Below are 16,033 nucleotides of genomic sequence, written 5' to 3' on the forward strand. Positions count from 1 at the left end.
ATTCTGATTTTGAATTTTTATTCTTTTCCTGGGCATTTCTAGAAACCTGTTATTTCAATATTATATATTTTTCACACACCTGTGTTGCCAGCAAATGCTCCCTAGAAGACTATACGCTTAGTAAAGCACTGGGAGATAGAAAATGATCATAAAATTGAGACTGAAGGAGTTTTTTTGTTTGGTTTTGTTTTATTTTTTAAATCAGGCCAGCCGATGGTCCAGTTTTGAACCCAAAGGAATTACAGCTAGGCAGGTTGAATTTTAGAGTCACTGGTGTTCCCCCCAAGAGAGAGAGATTCAATATAGTATCCACTTTAGTAGCCAGCACAAGGAACTGCATGATTCAGAGGTACAAAATGGTCATATGCCAGAGTAGAGTCAGACATAAGGACAGTGGAGACCTGAGTTTAAATTGTGGATCTTGCTCTGACTAACTGTGACCAGAGTAAAGTATCTAAGCTAAGTGTCTCAGTTTTCCCACCAACAAAATGGGAGCAATATTATCTACTTTACAACACTATTTCAAAGAATAAATGAGATAACATATATAAGGCACCTAGTATGACTGTTCAGTGTCCAAGCCCTTGTTTTAAATCCTGACAAAAGAACCCTGAAGTATTATACTATTTCTATATTTAAAAGAAAAAAGATGTATGATATATGGAAGGATATAATTGGATCCCAACATGCATCTGTTGGAATCAGATAGAGTGGAAATGTGGGAGAAAAGGGCCATATATTCCAATAACTTAAAGCACTTAGACTCTAAGGAAGATAAAATGTAGCTGTATCCATTAACATATCACACAATTCAGCTCAACTCAATGTTAGAGGATACAAAAATAAATAGGTATTCTTCCTATCTTCATTGAATCACAATCTAAAACAGGTTCTTTAAAAAATCCAAAAAGTTCTTTAAAACCTAAATAAATATAAATATATAAATAAATAAATGCTTTCACATATGATTTTGGTGGCAAAATCACTCCTGAACTTGCACTGGCAAGAAGCTCTATAGTCTTTATTATCACATTCAGCATAAACATTTACGCACCATAAGTTTCATTTTGTAGTGAGGTGCCAAATCTCACTGGGGATGTGATGTATTATATGATGTATTGCAGTAGCTTCTGAAAGTACAAAGTATTCCAAATTCTGAAACACATGTAGCCCAAAGGTTTTAGGCAAGGGGATCTGAACAATCTCTACTTAAGGGAAAAACAATGGAGAATAGATATATATACAATGAAAGGTAAACTGCCTAAGGCTGAGACTTGTAGTTAAGAATTTATTTTCTACCCTTCTCAAGTCAGTATTTGCTTTAGAAACCTTGAATATCCTATAATATGAAAACAGTAACCCTTTGTACATTACTAAGTTCTTGGAGAAGAGATAAAGAAATATACATAAAATGCTTCAAACAATACCCAGCACAAAGTAAGTGCCCAATAAATGCTGGGTAATAGTAGTAGAAGTGCCTAGAAAAATACTTTGAACATTTACTAGTTATAAAAGATAACTATGTGTCAATGTGGCTGGGCTAAGGGATGCCCCAATAGCTGGTAAACATTATTTCTAGGTGTGTCTGTGAGGGTGTTTCCATAAGAAACCAACATTTGAATGTGTAGACCAAGTAAAGATTGCCCTCACCAATGTGGCTGGGCATCATCCAATCCATTGAAGCCCTGGATAGAACAAATAGGCAGAGGAAGGGCAAGTTCTCTTCTGGAGCTGGGACATTCATCTTCTCCTGCCCTTGAAGATTGGCACTGTTGGTTCTCACGTCTTTGGACTCAGACTAGAATTTATACCAGTTCCACTGTTGGTTCTCAGGCCTTTGGGTTTGGGTGGAACCATATCACCAGCTTTCCTGGGCCTCCAGCTTGCAGATGACAGATCATGGGACTTAGCTTCTATAATTTTATGAGCCAATCCTTCATAATAAATCTCTTTCTATGTATCTGTATCTATGTATATCCTATTGGTTCTGTTTCTCTGGATAACCCTAACACATAGGATAGTATGCTATATACTACATTTTAAAATTTAGTTTTTTAAAAAATCCAAGAATTTTATTTTTCCCATGCCCAGAGAGGTATTTCTACTATCAGAGACAGTATTAGAAGAATTCATGAAGCCAAGGGGTAATCTCAGGTGAGCAAACATTTGGGGCTGGTAGAGCACAGTAAGACTTCAAGTTCTTAATTCAATAAAGATATTATTTAGAGAGAAATGACCTGTGTAAGCCTGTGAAAGGCAACCTAAAGGAATGCTTCTGGAATTTAATGCACACACTAGTCAAAGTTTTTGTTTAAAATGCAGATTCTGATTGAATGGGGTGGAGCCAGAGATCCTACTTTCAAGTTCTCGGGTGATCACTATGCTGCAGATCTAAGGATACACACAGAGAAGAGGAGGGCCTGACAGCAAAGGTCCGCTAAGTGTACCAGCAGCATCGGAATCTCGTGGGAAGTTATCAGAAATATGAATCCTACAAGATAAGAAAACTCTTGGAGTTCATTCACCTATATCTGCTATTTACATCCAGCCTGTTAGATTATTTTCCTTGAGAATAAAAGAACACTTTAAAAAATATTTTTAAAATAAAAGTAGCATGCTAGAACCTGTTGCCTAAACAAGAAAAACAATTTCTCTCTGCAAACAAATTCCAAAGTTACAGTCTTTGCAATTACACTTAAAATGTAGCAGCATTACAAGAAGCCTTCTCTGATAACATGTAGGCAAAGTACTGCAATTTGTAGAATCCTCCATTGAACTACTTATTGTTCACAAAAGAAATGATTTCCACTTTACCTAAGTAATACAGATATGACTTTGTAAAGAAAACAAACTGATTTTTATATTTCCTTGTGCTGAGAATGTAACCAACCACATTCTGGTTAAGCCAACTTCTCCAGATTAATGTTTACATATTGCCTGGTTCATATGTAAATATGTCAACATTTTGATTTATAGCTATAGATGATCTGTTTACATACACAGATACACAAATTACAGTACATTAATGGTTTGAAACAAAATATGCTTGAAGGATAAAAAACTTGAGGTTAAACTGCAAATACAGTGTCATGATCAGAGAAAAGATTTCAGTTTTCTGAATGTGAAGGCAATTGATTGTTAAATAGGTTTTCCCAAATTTTTCAAATAAACAGATGCATTCAGAATTCAGATTCAGTACTTTCTCTTTACTTCAATAAAAATTTATATTTACAAGTTCACTTATCAAAACCTGAGCGCACAGTTCTACCAATAATCTATTTTCGAAGAAGTCAGTTACTAACATACTAGAAAGCACTACATTCGTTTCAGAATCGGTGTGGACATGTTTAACCTTGCAAAGACTACATATTTAAAATGGTGGTTACCCAACAGGGACAATTTTGTCCCTTAGGGGACTTTTGGCAATGTCAGGTGATGTCTTTGATTGTCACATCCAGAAGGAGGAGAGGGAGGGAAGGGTGCTTCTGGCACCTAGTGAGTAGAGGCCAGGCACGCTGCTAAATAACCTGCAATGTATAAAACAGTCCTCACAACAAAGAATTATATGGCCTAAAATGCCAAGATAGTGCCTTGGTTAAAAAACCTGATTTAAATGATAGAGATTACGAAAATACAGAATGAGTATCCCCTGTGTATCATGATTACATTTCTAGCACAGTGTTATGCACAATAATAAATACTTGGTTGTTAAATAAACTACCTCTGTATAGCTGGGATCTTACAGTCACATAGATGAAAAAGAACAAGAAAGGAGTTATCGCACATGTGATATCTAGAAAACAAAATTACCATCATTGCCATAATCAAAAAGGAATTATCTAGTCCAATTTCTCTAATTTGGGAAAACAATGTTTCTCATATGGAAAATGCTATCTCATATATTGATATGACAGTCTTAAGGGGAGGGGACAGTCCTCTTAACAGTAAAAATGAAATAATACCTTTATAAATTTATTAAAATATCAGTTTTACTGCTTTCCCTCTAATAGTATCAATGTCTCCTACTTTCCTCAAAGTAATAAAGTATTTTGTTTATAAAAATTAAAACCAATATGACATAAGTGATATTTCAAGCAAGAAACAAAATAAAATGTAATTATTTTCAAAAAATAAATCAGAGACCTCAGTGGCCTACAGGCATTTATACTGCTGAGATTGCTGGGATTTAAATTGTCATGAGAAATTCTGAACTGGTTTACATTTTTGAAACACAAGAACTGACAGTCACAAGGCCAAACATACCCTTAATAATCGATTCAGCCGCATACAGATCTCGTTTGTAGGTCACCTAAAGGACAGATAAACCTCATTAGACTTAACACAGCAGGAAGGAATGTGAAAACAATAAAATAATGCCCCCAAGGAAACTCTTGATTTTGGAGAAACTATAAAAACATAATAATGAAAAGTTTAAGTTAGAATAGCATCAGCAAATTCACATAAAATATATTTCTACAAATGGCTGAAAATTTGTTTTTAAATCTTTTAATACGGTGTTATGTGAAGCAGTTACTAAAATGTTATTAATATAACTGAAGTAGTATAATCAAAGAAAATGTGTTAGTGTTTAAATAGAAGTGTTAACATTAATGTTTAAAAGTAAGGTTTTATATTGGAAGGAAGAGAGAGAGAAAATTTCCATAAAACAAAAACCAACAAGTTGTGTTCTTAGTTGAAGTGAGGTAATTCCCAAAAATCAATTCACATTAAGAGGAACTTCCTTCTGAATTGAGTATACACATAAGTATCTAGATAAGATTCACCTTATAAGATCGTTATTAAAACGTGGCTCCAATAGAAAGCTTATAGAGTACCACTGTGTGCCTAAGAACAAGGATGATCCTTCCTTAGAAGTATACAGCCTCCTCCTAACAGTAATCTGTTCCTTGTAATGTAACCTGCCGCGATATGTGTTTGTCCTATTACGGATACTTCCCAGATTCCATCAGTGAGCTCAGGTACAGAACACCTAAGTGCCCTGCACTGCAGAATTAGCTCCCCTATATCACAGAACCGAAAGATGTAGCAAATAATTAAAACGGTATTAGTAAGTACTACATGATCTTAGAAGCTCATCATTCAAGTTCCCAAATGATTATGATGCAAATTTTTCTAAAAGCTCATTTTGAGGAATGCTGACCTCATTAGTACCTTATCATGCCAACAGATGGAACGTCTTCCCTCCAGATTAGCCCATAACTGGTTTATTAAAGAAACTTCGTTCAACTCAAGTAGGCCAACGCACTTCCATCCAAAACAGATTTCCCTGCTATGCCTTTATCCTGGCAGGTAAATCCTAGACCAAAACTCTACCTTAGTCTACAGAATTAAGGTAGCAGCTAACCTGGTAAAATGAGATGAAAAGTTGTTCAAGCATTCAACCTATCTATTCAAATCAAACGTGGCATCGTATTCTCTCTAAAACAAGTGCATGGCAACCCGAACTAGTGACTCCCAGTAGTTATTGATCCACAATGCAATTCTATTATCTGGGAAAAAAAATTATAGAAAACAGACATTTACAGGTTGATGCTATGCATTTGACCAACCTGAAGAAGATATTGATCTCATTCATTCATTCAACAAATACTTATCGAATAACTACCATGTTCTAGGTCCTGTGCTATGTGCTGGGAATAAAGTAATGAAAAGAGTGAGAAAAATTTTTAACCTGTGAAGACTACATTTTAGTCAAGAAATTTTTCTTGCAAAATTAATTTTTTTTTCTTTTTTTCTTGAAAATCCAAAGTTAACTAGATATGTGAAATCAGGTCTCATTAATATCTGTGATTTAATTGAGAAAGTAATTTTCTCTATAATTATAGTCTGCTGTGTAGGGTAAACTCAGAACAGAAATTGAGGGAGAAGAGACCTAATTACTATAATTCATTTTCTATTCTGTCCTGCTTTTGAGGAGTAAAACTGCATTGTAAGTTAAAATAGAGTAATTTATAAAAGGAATTTTTTTCAAACAGATCTTGATAATGGATTCTTAAATATATAGAAAAATTCTCAAATATTAATAAGACTTTTCTAGAACACTGGCAGGACTTAACTTTTGCATTGGAGTCAGTCTCATAAATATAATAGATGTTTTCATTACCTAAAGGTATTTTTCTCCTCTAATGTTAAATAATTAACTGTATAAACAAGAAAAACAGACTGCTACTTTTATTATTTATTTTTCTGTCTACTTTGTGGTATAGGCTGTGGATAGCTACTATATATGGATTAGGGCTTTTTTTGATTTTTATTAAGATTTTCTACATAAAGCCTTGTTAATATCTCAACTACACTTCCCAAATACTGATTTAATAAAAATAAACTACAGAAAATATTTCTGATAAACTTTTAAAGTATTTTTTTAAAGAACAGCCTTATTATTTTTACTAAATAAAACAGTTACCATACTTCAAAGGAAAAAATTTGCTGGAAAATGTTGCAATTCTAAATTGATGAGCTATTCATTTTTCCATCTAACTTTTATAGTAACAGGAGTTGTCCTTTCCTTTTTTTAATTAAATAAAAAACACTCTAACAGTCTTGAAGTTGATTTTCTTCTCTCAGCATGATCTGTAGTTTTCCTTTGACCTTGCACAATACCCTATTACAGAAAATCATTACTCAGAAAAAAAAAAAAAAAATCCTGTAGTAATAGAAGAGAATGTCAGTCCTCTAATTCTCTTGTTTTCAAACTGTGCTCAGTAGAGCCTCAGGGGCCACCTGAAGAAGAGTAAAGATGTTCTATGCAGGTGAGCCTGCAGCCCAACATCTGCAACTCACCTAGTCAGCTCAATTTTTGTCTGTTTTGTTTGACTGTGCTTCTGTGCAATGTTTCATCTGAGTAAATACGTTTAGCTAAAAAAAAAAAAAAAAAAAAAACTCAATAGAAGAGAAACCTGAAGCTCAGCGCAATAGACATAATTTTCTTCTCATTCCTAGGCCCCAATTCTCTCGGCCAAGTCAAGGTGCATTCTGGCTGATCCTATCACACTACATTTTGCTGCTTTCTGTGAGACAAGAGAGTAGCATAGCCCTTTCAGAGCACAGCGAAGTCCAGCTGACCACCCTCTTACATAACTGAAAACTACACTTCATGTTCTCCCTTCCTTTCATCTCACAAGATAATGAATATCTATAACTCCAATAATTAGAAAGAAGCAGAAAAACTTACATTTTAGAGATACAGAATGTTCATTAGATATATAGATTTTCTGAAAACTTTATTTCCATTTATCAAATTATGTACATCTAGAAAATATTTTTTTCTCTATACTGGATAACTATATTAAAACCTATAGAAAGAAACAATGTCCTTACATTGTATTTTGGGAGTTAAAAAACCAAATAATGAGAATATTTTATTTCCTTTGTTTTTTGGTCACTTTTGGGGGGGGAGGGTAGGATGTTCTCTACCCTGTATGCTGATCTGAAAAAAAAAAAAAAAAAAAACAGATGTTTTCTCCTTACCCTGGAAAAGTTAACACAAGGAAGGTTTGTATCAAACCCTTAATGTCTAGCTTTTTGGATTTACTTTTACCAAAATACGTATGTAAAATACAAAATAATCTTCCTAGAAGGTCTAGTGGCAGATGAAATAACAGTCTTACACATAGTCTTCAGAAATTTCTAGTCATTCTGCATACCACTGTGGAGTGAACTTCCTGACCTCTGAGGGGTAGAGAAGGCCATACTGCTCCATATTTCAAAATTCTCCCTTCCCTTCTTATGGCAGTGAAATGTTTCTTGGTTATTTCTAAATGCGTCTTTCACTGTGTCAGATTTCTGAATCATGTTCAAGGTACCTAGCCCTGCCTCCTGGGTCCAGTACCAATTTTAGCATAACTGTACTAAAATTATTTTTCAGACCCCAATTTATTATTTTTAAATGGCGGCATCTTTGGAATTAGTATAGAATTAGGACACTAATTTAAAATACATCCCATAGCTGTGGTTTAAACAGCAATTAAAATATTCTTTACTCATACAAAATAAGATCACAAAATGAATTAAATGAAAAGCCTATACTAAAAACAATGCAATGTCATGAGAAAAGGGCTATATATGGGCTAAATAACTAAGAAAATACCAATAAAATAGAAAGTAGACGATCACACAGGAGGCAGAGAAAGGAAATGGGAAACATAAAACAACTACAGTATTTGCACTCAGAATAATTCCATCTCATTTAACAGACAAAATGTGGCAATAAAATAAAAAAACAAAAAACAAAACACAAAAAACTCATAATTGCTATTTGTAAGACATTTTGCTCAATCCACTTCATTACAGGCCTTTTAGAGTCCACAAGCCCTTTGAAGCACATCATTATTCAAACCTCATTCCTAAAAGTGAGATTCCCTACCTCCATCCCAGTTTGGGAAGCAATACTATGATGCTGATTCCTGTAGGCCTAAAAGAATGTATCACCTCCCTGGCATGTGTTTCTTGGGTGGGCTGTAACAGAAATACCACAAACTGGTGTGGTACTTTTGTTACACAAAATGAGTGGCTTAAAACAACAGAAATTTATTCTCTCGCTCTAAGTCTGAGATCACAGTGTAGGCAGGACCATGTTCCCTTTGCCCTCTGAAAGCTTTTGGGAAGAATCCTTCCCAGCCTCTTCCTAGCTTCTAGTGGCTGCTGGCAATCTCTGGCTTGCAGATGTATCACTCCACTCTCCACCTCTGTTATCAAAAGGCCTTCTCTCTGCATCTGTGTCTCATACCCATTCTTATAAGGACACCAGGTGGGATTCAGAGCCTACCCTACTCCAGTAAAGACCTCATCTTAACTTGATTCCATCTGCAAAGACCCTATTTTCAAATAAAGTCACATTCACAGGTGCCAGGGATTAGGACTTGAACATACCTTTCTGGGGAACACAATTCAACCCACAACAGCATATATAAAGTTACTCACCAGTGGAGCCAGGAGAAGCACTGGCCAATGCAATCACATTTCTTGCACGTAAAAGGAAAGCAGAAAACTAAGAGATCTAATAGTGTCTTGCCAGAGATGGCAGACAGGAAAGGAGAGGAAGGGAGAAGGGAGGGAGGAAACTTTTGAAGGTGAAGTGGGAATTCCAAAGAGCAATGTGTTGCTTCCCTTTCATTCACAGACTTAAGTGCATTACAGGCTTGATGAAGGCTCAGAACACCCACAAGAAGTAAACAGTCACCCCCCCTAAAGATGTCAAAAGTGAGGCCAGAGAGTGCTGACATGTTACTAACAATAAAATGCCTCAGAGTTTCCATTTTTCTACTTGGCCTTCAATTAGGTCCAGCAGACAAACGGGTTCTACAGAGATGTGGGTCAGTGTCAATAACAAAACTCATGATTGGCAATTACCAAAATCCTCATAATTAATATTTATATCACCCTTAAGACATGCATAAAAAAGGATAAACAAAACGAATAAAATATTTCCCTGCTGGGTTGATGACATTTGGACATCCTTAAATAAGCAATAATATTGCATGAATTTTCTCCATCAGGTGATAATCTAAGCATGTCAATATTTTGGAATATTAGAAATCAACAGTTTAAGTATGTCTGAGATGATTTTAGCATGCAGCCAGGCCCATCATGTTACTGTACAAAATAGCTAATTAACTTACAAGCTTTCTGTTTTAAAACCAATGAGGAAATATGCTTATGGATTCATAATTTAAGAGTTAGAAGGAATCTTTACTAATCAGATTTTGTTAAACGATTTATAAAGATTTCCCAAGACCACAAGCAATAGTTCAAAAGCAACAATAACTATTTCAAAATTAGAAAATGGACCTTCATTTCTATTTCAGAATGTACTATTTGACACATTTCTACCTAATGAAACAAGGGAGAGTCAGACTCTAAAACACCCCTGCCTCAATAGGAAGCTGTAGTATGTTAGCACTGCCTTGTTTACATACAGCACCCACTCCATTTCCTCCAAAAGAAAAAAGTTTTCCATTAGAAGAACTGGGTCTTGCCACAGGAAAGAGACCAATTCCTCTTGGAGGGTAGAGAGTGGGTCCAGCCCCACAGAGTTAGAACTGGGACAGATATTCTTTCAACCAAGTTAGACCTACCAACCAAAGGCCTGGAAGGAAATGCTGCTATTGTGAGCAGCAGAGCTATAGCTTCGAAACAATCTAGTGAAAAGAAGAAAAGGCTATATACGGAAAGCAAGAAAAAGAGGAAAAAAAGGTAAATAAAATAATCCCGTAGGCTAAAATGGAACTTGTTTGAATAAATTATCTCCAAGTGAATTTTCTTAAAGCCCGGCACTAGAAACGATATCATATCTTGATGGATCAGTAAATACAGTGAAAGTCCTCGAACTCCTTTCATGTGTTCTATCATTTGTAAATGTAAGTGCACACACTCACACAGAAGCACAAAGAAGAGCCAGAGCAAAATATCACCTCTCTTACCTTCCAGAGGTCAGGTGATCCTTCTACAAGTTTGGCTTTAATATGACAGTATTTTAGAGCCAACTGCAAACACTCAGTTCCAAATTCCAAGTCATAGTCACTACACTGATGTAGAAAGAAAAAAAAAAGACAGAGTTAACAAGCTAAAATACAATTTTAAATATAAATAAGCCTTTTATTTCATGATCAATTGCAAATAGAAAAAGAAAAGCCTAGAGAACTCACAAACAATTTAATCAGCTACTGATTAAGTTACAGAATAATCCTCCCTGTGCTCTAGGGGGGAAAAATTAGTAGATAGGAATATTGCCATTGTCAGAAGAGTTTTGAGCTTCCTCAATAGTTTCAGTTGTCAGATAAATATAATACTTTATTTCCTTCGCTTATAAGCTACCTTTCCAAATGTGTTTATAAAATGCCTAAAGGTAGGGGCTGATTACAACCATATCAGAACTCTTAACAAATACACATACACACAAACCAAATCCCTTCTTATATTTACATCAAGACATTTGCAGGTCACAGTTCTCATTTATTTTAATATTTTAAGTGTCATCATATCCTTTTTAAAAGACATAGATTTTGTTTCCGAACATGGAAACAGTTTGTTTTTAGATTGTGAGATAAAAATTTAAAGATCTCTCATAGATTCAGAAAAAAATAAATAATAATTATAGCACTTAAGCAGAACCATCAAAATAGCCAAGCAATATAATTCAGCTGAATAATAATCATTGTGAGCCTATCATGTTTCCAAGCTCCATGTTAAGTACCAGCTATACAAAGGTAAATGATACATGTACAAGTGTACTTCCAAAAGTTCATGGAAAGATTCATATCTTTTAATTATATTTTTCCATGAACTTTTGTAAGTACTCTTGCATTGTGTGCTGAAGGAATTAAAGTCTAGAAGGGGAGGCTGATTTTAACAAATAATTTAAAATAGAATGTAACAGATTTAGCACTAGAAGAATGTTTAGAGTTAGCCCAGTGGATAAAATACTCAATTCCATGTGAGGGCATCAGAGGAAATTATCTCTGATCTCTATCTTAAAGATTGAATGAAATTAGAGGAGGGGGATAGCTTTAAAGCTAAAGGTGGCATGAAAACTTAAAAGGTTGGAGCCATTTCGTAGATCTGCATTTTTAGGAAGAGCACATACATGTAGGGAGGACTACAGGAAAGCAACAAATATGAATACGGCAGTTAGCACACTTTTTTTTGCTAAGGTTGTTTTATTGAACTTGTGGTTACAAAATCCTAAGGGTTGTGAAATTAATGAACAAGAAAATATAACCAAAATATAGAGTCCCAATTTGACTAGAAAAGTCCCAGTTTACATCTTGTATTTTGATATACTACATGACATATTTCCTAGGTAATTTCATTTTTTAATACATTATCAATAGTAGTTACATTCAAATACTCATAAGTTGATATGAATTTTGGTAAACTTCAAATTTATAATTCCAGCATTTACACACAATTATCTAGTAGTATGTGAGATCTATGTATGTTGAACAGTTTTCTTTTTAAAACATGGCTAAATTCCCAAAATGATTAGCAATAACCTTCACTCTCTTCCTGACTCAGTCCAGAGGCAAAATATCAAACACATCTCTGGATAATCTTAAAGTGCTTACAAAGTGCCTTTTGAGAGGGCCCCATAGGAAGAGCTACATCCTTCCCATCTTAGGTTGTGGCATGAAACATATTTGATGCTGTGCTCCTGAGACAGGAGGTGCTTGGTTTCCCTGGGTTCAGGTTTCAGGACACACCTCTGGGTTTCAAGCCACTTCCCAAGGTCTCAGGCCCCTCCTCTAGGCTCTGCCCTAGAAGAAAGTTACTGTTGCTTGTTAGACCTATTTTCAGCACCAATGAGGGGAAATTGAGACTGCAAGGGGCTGGCTTATGCAAATCCAGTGGTTGGGCATGCTCAGTAGAGAGAAGTTAGACAACTCTAGTAGAAAAGCATGCTCAGTAAAGTGGAATTTGTCCTCTGAATGACCTTCCACTAAAGAACACAGAATATTCTTGATATGTTCAGTACATGTGATAGATTCTGTCCAATAAACATGCCCTAAAAGGAGACCAAATGAGCATGTGTAAGACTATATTACATAACAGGGAACCACTCCCTTTGTTGAATATTCATTAGATAGCATGTACTTGTATTAGATAGCAAAATAATAAAAGCTGAATCCTGGTAGGGAGCAGGTTTGTTGCTCACTTTTCTGGGGTCAACCCACACTTCACTGGCTGAGGTATATATGCTTCATTTTTGTGTTAAACTTACTTTTAGCAGGAGACTGCCCACTCTCCTGAGCCAGCCTGCACTCTGTACTAAACTTTGTGTGTTTCTTACTTTTGTATTAAACTTGTTGTGGGCCCTGCTCAACCTCTGAAGCTAGGCTGCACCCTCCCTGTGAAACCTGTATTATATGTTACATTAAACTTGTTCTCAGTTTCTACTGTGACTCTGCTCTTGAATTCTTTCCTGTGGCAGAGTCGAGAACCTGGTAAGAGGAGGTTGAGGCCAGGTGTTGGGCCTCCCCAGACCCTCTCCACTGACATCACCCCTGCCAGCTATGTGCTGCAGTAACTAAAAGTGCAACAGCCTACAAATTGCAAGAAGCCTTTAGGATTCCAGTAACCAGCGTCAATGGGAAACACGGATAATTATAGCTCAAGTATGCATGAAATATATAAAGGAAATGGAGGCTGAGCAATCTTAGAGACTATTCCAAACTTGTCATTCATTATATAGACTACAACTACAACCATTTATGAGGTTTGGGGCACTTTTTTTTGCAATAAAACCTTTAGCAGTAAGTTTAAAAAAATGTATGCTTAATGAAAAATTAAAGCATAAATTTCTATTTCTTAAGAACACTGACGATGGATTCCTGCTTTTGTCTAGGATATGAAAAACTGCAAAAAGTGATGCTTGCATCTGAACCAAAGGAAAAGCTGCAACTACTGAAGTATACCCTCTTTCTTCAACCCATCAGAGCTGAGGTCAAAGGATAACCAAGGACCCTAAAATCTAAGAAAGGCCTGCCTCTCCCAAGGAGGGAAGGGATGCAATCATTGGCTCACCTATGGCAGAACTCAAAAGGAAGAGAAACTGTGCGCCATAGAATCAGGTGAGAAAAAATCAACTAAACATTTTAACAAATTGCTAAAGACTAAGTGGAGGCTACTGAGAAAATGTAGAGCTTCTGAAAGCCATAGTCATAATTGGAGTTAATACAAATTTGTAGGTAGATACCTCTCCAGTGACTCCTGTTAGGTCCTCATAAAGTGGTATATTATTTAAAGGAGACTGTGATTAGATGTATATTCTAAATTCAAGGCAGTCACTGAACAACAAAAAAAAGTTAAGTTAAAAATAAGTCAACAGTAGTCATAAAATGGAATCAAAAAATGCTAAATTAATCCAAAGGCAAGAAAAAGAAAGAAAAAACAGAACAGATGGAATAAATGGAAAGTAACTAGCAAGATTGTGATCTTAGTCAAGAAAATTAATAATGAATGAGTAATTGCACAAGATGTTTGTTGACATTTATTATCCAGCATGAGGAGGTCATACTTATATCACCAATCACATGAGAACACAAACATACAGACACTGAGAACCATCTGCCTCTCCAAACTGGGTCCCCCAAAACAGTGTCAAACAGTCTTTAACCCAGGCAGATGCGCTAAGGACACTATTTTGATTGAGATCAGGCTGGTCCAGTTGGGAAGAACTGACATCTTGACAACACTGAGTCTTCCTATCCACACAGGCATGATGCCTCTCGGTTTATTTAGTTCCTTGATGTCTTCCATCAGTTTTAGAGTTTTCCTCATGCAGGTTATATGGATATTTTGTTACATTTATGCCTAAGTATTTCATTCCTGGGGGAGCTAATGTAAATGGTAAAATGTTTTTAATTTCATATTCCATTTTTTCATTGCTGGTACAGAGGATAACCTCGTATCTTGCAACATCACTATTATGGTCTGTTAGTTCCAGAAGTTTTGTCAATGCTTTCAGATTTCCCACACAATCATGTCATCTGTGAAAAAACTAGTTTTATTTCTTCCTTTTCCAACAGAATACTTAGTTCCTTTTCTTTTCTCACTGCATTAGCTAGGAATTCCAGAATGATGTTGACAAAGAGCAGTGAGAAGGCACATCCTTGCCTTCTTCCTGATCTTACCAGGAAAGCTTTGAGTTTCTCACCATTAAGTATGATGTTGGCTGTAAGTATTTTAAGAGATGTTTTTACCAAGCTGAGAAAGTTCTCTATTCCTAGTTTGCTAAGAGTTTTTTAATCAGTGTTGGGTTTTGTCAAATGCTTTTTCTGCATCTATTGATATGATCACATGATATTTTTCTCTTTCAGCCTGCTGATGTGATTGCATATATTATATTTTTGAATGTTGAATCAGTCTTGTATATCTGGGATAAATCCCACTTGGTTATGAGGGTTTTTTTTGTTTGTTTTGTTTTTTAATACATTGTTAGATTCAATTTGCTGAGATTTTGTTGAGGATTTTTGCATCTATGTTCATGACACATATTGGTCTGTAGTTTTCTTTTAATGTCCTTATCTGGTTTTGGAATTAGGGTAATGCTGGCCTCACAAAATGAGTTAAGAAGTATTCTCTGTATTTCTATCTTCTAGAGAAATTGTAGAGAATTGGTATAAATTCTTACTTAAATGTTTGGCAGAAATCATCAGTGAACCCATCTGGGTCTGGTACTTTATGTGTTGAATGGTTATTAACTATTGACTCAATTTATTTAACAAATGTAGGCCTATTCAGATTGCCTATTTCTTCCTGTGTGACTGTTGGCAGATTATGTCTCTCAATGAATTGGTCCATTCCATCATGATTATCAAATTTGTGGGCATAGAGTTGTTTATAATAGTCCTTTAATATCCTTTCAATATCCTTGAGATCTGTACTAGTACCCCCTATTTTACTTGATATTAATTTGTATATTCTTTTTTATTAGTTAGCCTGGCTCATCCCTTTTATTGATCTTGTTAAAGAACCAGCTTTTGGTATTATAGATTTTTCCTATTGATTACCTGTTTTCAATTTCATTGATTTCTGTTCTAATTTTTATTCTTTTCTTCTGCCTATTTTGGAATTTTCTCTCCTTTTCCTAGTTCCCTAAGTTAGAAGCTTAGATTATTGATTTAAGGTCTGTCTTCTTTTTTTGGTCTATGCATTCAAATGCTATAGTTTTTCCTTTAAGCTCCATGTTTGCTGCATCTCAAATTGATAAGTTCTATTTTAGCTCAAAATATTTTATAACTTCTCTTTAGATTTCTCTTTGACACATGTTATTTACAAGTATGTTGTTTAATCTCCAAGTGTTTGGAATTTTCCAGCTACCTTTGTTATTGATCTCCAATTTAATTCCATTGTGGTCTGAGAGCAGGCACTGAATGATTTCTATTCTTTTAAGTTTGTTAAGGTATGTGTTGTGGCCCAGAAAGTGGTCTGTCTTGTGAATGTTCCATGTGAGCTTGAGAAGAACATGTATTCTACTGTTCTTGAATACAGTAGTCAACAGAAGTCAATACTC

At 35.3% G+C, this 16,033-nt stretch overlaps 1 protein-coding gene across 4 annotated transcripts in view; it reads right to left on the bottom strand.

Annotated features, from left to right (window-relative positions):
* Positions 1-16,033, bottom strand: part of CRPPA (CDP-L-ribitol pyrophosphorylase A) — a 364,955-nt gene that overhangs the window by 254,994 nt on the left and 93,928 nt on the right. For all 4 annotated transcript variants that reach the window (XR_010023849.1, XM_063099545.1, XM_063099548.1 and 1 more), the window contains exons 4-5: positions 10,443-10,547; positions 4,264-4,309 (exon numbers count right to left, since the gene is read on the bottom strand). Coding sequence is in view for 3 of the 4 variants with exons in the window: in XM_063099545.1 (XP_062955615.1) it covers positions 4,264-4,309; positions 10,443-10,547 (151 nt within the window). In the remaining variant the exon portion in view is untranslated. The remainder of the gene's footprint in view (positions 1-4,263; positions 4,310-10,442; positions 10,548-16,033) is intronic.

The sequence above is a fragment of the Cynocephalus volans genome, chromosome 6 (assembly GCF_027409185.1).
Source record: "Cynocephalus volans isolate mCynVol1 chromosome 6, mCynVol1.pri, whole genome shotgun sequence".
NCBI lineage: Eukaryota > Metazoa > Chordata > Mammalia > Dermoptera > Cynocephalidae > Cynocephalus > Cynocephalus volans.